This window comes from Mesitornis unicolor, unplaced genomic scaffold (genome assembly GCF_000695765.1).
Source record: "Mesitornis unicolor isolate BGI_N332 unplaced genomic scaffold, ASM69576v1 scaffold3331, whole genome shotgun sequence".
Classification (NCBI taxonomy): Eukaryota; Metazoa; Chordata; class Aves; order Mesitornithiformes; family Mesitornithidae; genus Mesitornis; species Mesitornis unicolor.
The window spans coordinates 1-3,631 of record NW_010165602.1 but is presented as its reverse complement, the minus strand read 5'-3'; the positions used below and the strand labels follow the sequence as shown (position 1 = coordinate 3,631).

Here is a 3,631-nt window from a genome sequence, read left to right as displayed (position 1 = left end):
TTCCTGCATGTTGGACTTCCCAGCCCCCAGTGCTCTAGCGATGCTCAATGAACTGTTATTGCACAGCTAAGCTGTCACACAGCCCGTGGCATCTGAGGCTGCCCCTTAACTGGAGTCCCTCCCAAGCCCAGCTTCAGTCCCAGTGAGGAGTTTTGCCCTGCCCTATCACAAAAAGGATGCTGGAAAAAGAGCCTATATAACATACGTATGTATATATCAAGTGTCTACACCCAGTGAGCAAGCGGCCTTAGCCCCTGCTCTCTGGGCAGCAGAAGGGCTGGAGAGGCTGATAAGCTGCAACAAGCCGGTGTGAGGAGGAGAAAGGCACGAGAAAAGAGCAGCTCTTCAGAGGCTGCTGTCAAACATCTGGCTGGGGAAGAGGAGAGGAGAGCTCAAATCCATTCTGTTCCTTGAGCCCCCGCTGCAGATGGAATGGGGAAGCCAGCGCTGCACCAACCCCACTGGTGCATCCAGGAGGCAACCTGGCGACATCCTTTGGATCTTCAGCTTGAGGGCGTCTCTGCTTGGAGGTATCCAGGGTACAGCTCGCGAGGACGGGGAAGGCTGCACAGAGTGCTTCTGTCCCAAAGGCAGGAGAAGGGGAGGAGGACGAAATCCAAGAGGGAGAAGGCTAGACAAACACAGCAGGCCTCATGCTTCCTTCAGTAAGGGAATATCTGAATGGTGGGGAGAGAAGAGAAAATAGTCAAACGTTTGCAGTTCAACACACACCAGAAAAACTACTGTTGAGAGGCAGGCAGGCTCCCACTTCCACAGCGTTACAATGCAGTGGGGTCTTCCTGTCACCACAACACAGCAGACGGGACCTCTGGAGCGCTCTGCTCCAACCTGCCCCACGAGCAGGACCACTGCCAGCTCCAGCCTTGAAAATCTCCAAGGACAGACACCCCATCACCTCTGGGTGTCCACCTGGTCCTGCACTGCCCTCCTAGCACAGAATATTTTCCTAATACCAATCTTCATCTATGAAGTTGCAGCTTTCAGCCGTTGCCCAAGGTTACACCACCTGGCTGAGAAGGGTTTGGCTTCACAGTCTTTTCAAGTCTCTGTAAAGTCATTGTACTCCAATGCTGGCTCGGCCCTCAGCTGCTTCTGCACCGGACTAAGGAAGCCCAGCTCCCTCAGTCACTCCCCACAAGCCCCTGGATGTCTTCAGAGGCCTGCAGCTCCTCCTTGAACTGGGGGTCTCACCACAAGACACGGTGTTCCCAGCAAAGCTTCACCAATACTGTTTAGAGGAAGGCAATAACTTCCCTTACAAATTCCAGTTTCCTTCTTTCCCATGACCTCATCAACACTTTAGCTCCTCAAAATGCCCACGAAATGGTTCTCACTGTGGCAAGGATGGGCTGGAGACACACGGCCCACACCTGCCCTTATCTGACTTGATGAAATGCAACGTCCTCCAGTAGCTGCAGCTTCCTCATCTCTGGGCCATAAGCACAAGCGTTAGGGTCTCCTGCTGCAAGGGGCAATCTGTCACTGCACAAAGCAGCTTTAGAGACAACAAATGTTTCAGGCAGTGATAAAAGTGACACAGTGCAGAGGTAGCATCCTCTAATTTCTACACCGTGGACATCTTTTATTGAGCTCCACTTCTGGATTTCTGCTCTTTATGTACTTGAGGTTTAACGCCCACGTTGGGACGTGTTGCCATTTCCACCCTTTAGCAGAAAACCCTTTTATCTGGTTTTACTGCAAGAGTTTTGGATGGCATTGCTGCAGCTGTAGGGCTTGACACCATGGAAAGGAGAAGCCCTAACCCTGAGCTATCTACAAGCCAGTTACACTTCTTGCAGTCTCTGCAGAAGCAATCTGGAGCTGCAGCTCCACATCAGCTCGAGCATTGCAAAGCCACTCCCTGAGGGCAGAACAGAAGTCAAGGACATGAGATGCACTAACAGACTTGCCCCTCTGCCCTGTGCAGTAAGGTCAAGCACATCTCTTTTAGGTCTTCTCACAGGCCAGGGCTGCAGCACTGTATGCACTCTGGCGGCAAGCTCCTTACTAAAGCAGCCTAAAAATGAAGTAGCCCAAATATCACAAAGGATTTGTCTTGCAAGCGTATCCTCCCACTCCCACCAGCTCGTTTTCCACAAACACAACTATTTAACTATATTTGAACTATAATGCTGGAGGCTGGCATTTCTCTGCAAATCCTTCGCTCAGACAACAAGAGTGAGCAGCAGAACCCCAACAGTCTTTCCAGACTGCTCCAGGCTCCCAGTCTGAGAGCCACACACTTCAGAAGGCTGTATTAAAAACTGCTTGCACCTCCGAGTGGTGAAACATGCCACGGAGACTGGGACACTGCTCTTCAAAAGCTCCTCTGGTGCCTGACACACATGGGGCATTCATTGCCATCTTCACCCTAGACAGTCACTGCAGAACCTGCTCTTACCAGGGCCTCATTCAGTGCCCCTTGCCCAAGTCACCTACCATCTGTGTATTCCTCAGAGGAAGTGAGCGATAAAAGGCTTTGTATGTCACTGCCTTCTGAATCTTGGACCTCTTTGTGAGCAGCTCTACTGCTAACCATGCCGGCTACCCAGGAAGAGGTAGCAGCCTGATGCACAAGAACAGTTTCAGAGCGCTGAGAGCCGCTGGCTTCACACAGTCCAGAATGTCCAGGGGCTTCATCTTCTCTTTCAAAGCTACTGCGAGCCCCTTGGTCCTGCTGCTGCTGCATCTCTCTGGCTCCGTTCTGCCCGGCCCCCTCTGAGAGCACGATCTGCACGCGGGAGTCCGAGGGCGGGATGCAGTTCCCTGTGCTGCCGTACACTGCTTCTTCGTAGGACGGCAACGCCACTTGGACCCCATCCACCACGATAGAGACCTGATCTCCAGACACGCCTTGGTCTCGTCTCAAAAGCAGAAACAAAGAGCAGAGAGGGGAAAAAGAACAAAAAAAAAGTTAAGTTGAGCGTTTATATTGTTTTTTATATATATATATTTTACTGAGAACTCCAGTGACCTCCCACAGCAGAGCTCCAATGCTCATCATTGACTTATTTAGAGGAGAACAGACAGAAACATGAATGGTGGTTTAATAAGGTCAACCAACCATTTGCCTCGCACCCCTACTGTGAACTGTCATAAAGAAGAGCAGGGGCTGTAATTCAGTGCCTGGATGCAGCAGCAAGAGCTGGAAAGGTTACGGTGCCTCCCACCTCGCCTGCCTCCACAGTTACATCTGACAAGGATCGTGACTCAGAGGCCTCTGCTGTCACAGCCCACAGATAAAAAGAGCTCTGACCACCGTTGATTTCAGCTTGTTACACTGCTATATTCTGCAACACCCAGCACTGCCTGTTCTGCCACCTCTGCTGCTGCCAAGATAACCTCTGGCGGGGTGGGGCAGGCAGCTGTAATCGGCACAGTGTAAATCACCTCGGCTCATGAGTCAGAGTCCTGAGATCCAATTGTTCTTCTCCAGTGGCTTGGACTTCTTCACAAAAGGGCAGACCCCAGGGCCCCACCTCTCATCCTCCCCACCGCTGGACAGTCCTGACTCTGCTCTTATTTAAGGAGTACTGGTAGCTGGTTTGAAACAGAGTCACAGTGACCTTGTTGACCTCATCCTGCATCTGGGCAGGAACAACCTCAGGTT

General features: G+C 51.6%; 1 protein-coding gene across 1 annotated transcript; it reads right to left on the bottom strand.

The window, feature by feature from the left end:
• Positions 1-218: 218 nt before the first annotated feature.
• LOC104548600 (uncharacterized protein KIAA0247-like) lies at positions 219-3,608 on the bottom strand. The gene is made up of 3 exons (XM_010194671.1): positions 3,517-3,608; positions 2,461-2,885; positions 219-677 (listed from the first exon to the last, which is right to left on the bottom strand). Exons 1-3 carry the CDS (start codon positions 3,606-3,608, stop codon positions 652-654), a joined length of 543 nt encoding a protein of 180 aa, XP_010192973.1. The 3' UTR covers positions 219-651.
• Between the last annotated feature and the right edge of the window lie 23 nt (positions 3,609-3,631).

Excerpts from the sequence above, each read along its gene's own strand:
- LOC104548600 (XM_010194671.1), bottom strand. The coding sequence starts at position 3,608 with ATGCAGGATGAGGTCAACAAGGTCACTGTGACTCTGTTTCAAACCAGC. Across the intron at positions 2,886-3,516 it reads AGAGTCAGGACTGTCCAGCG|ACGAGACCAAGGCGTGTCTG; the intron begins GTGGGGAGGATG and ends TCTGCTTTTGAG. Across the intron at positions 678-2,460 it reads CTCTGAGGAATACACAGATG|ATATTCCCTTACTGAAGGAA; the intron begins GTAGGTGACTTG and ends CCCACCATTCAG.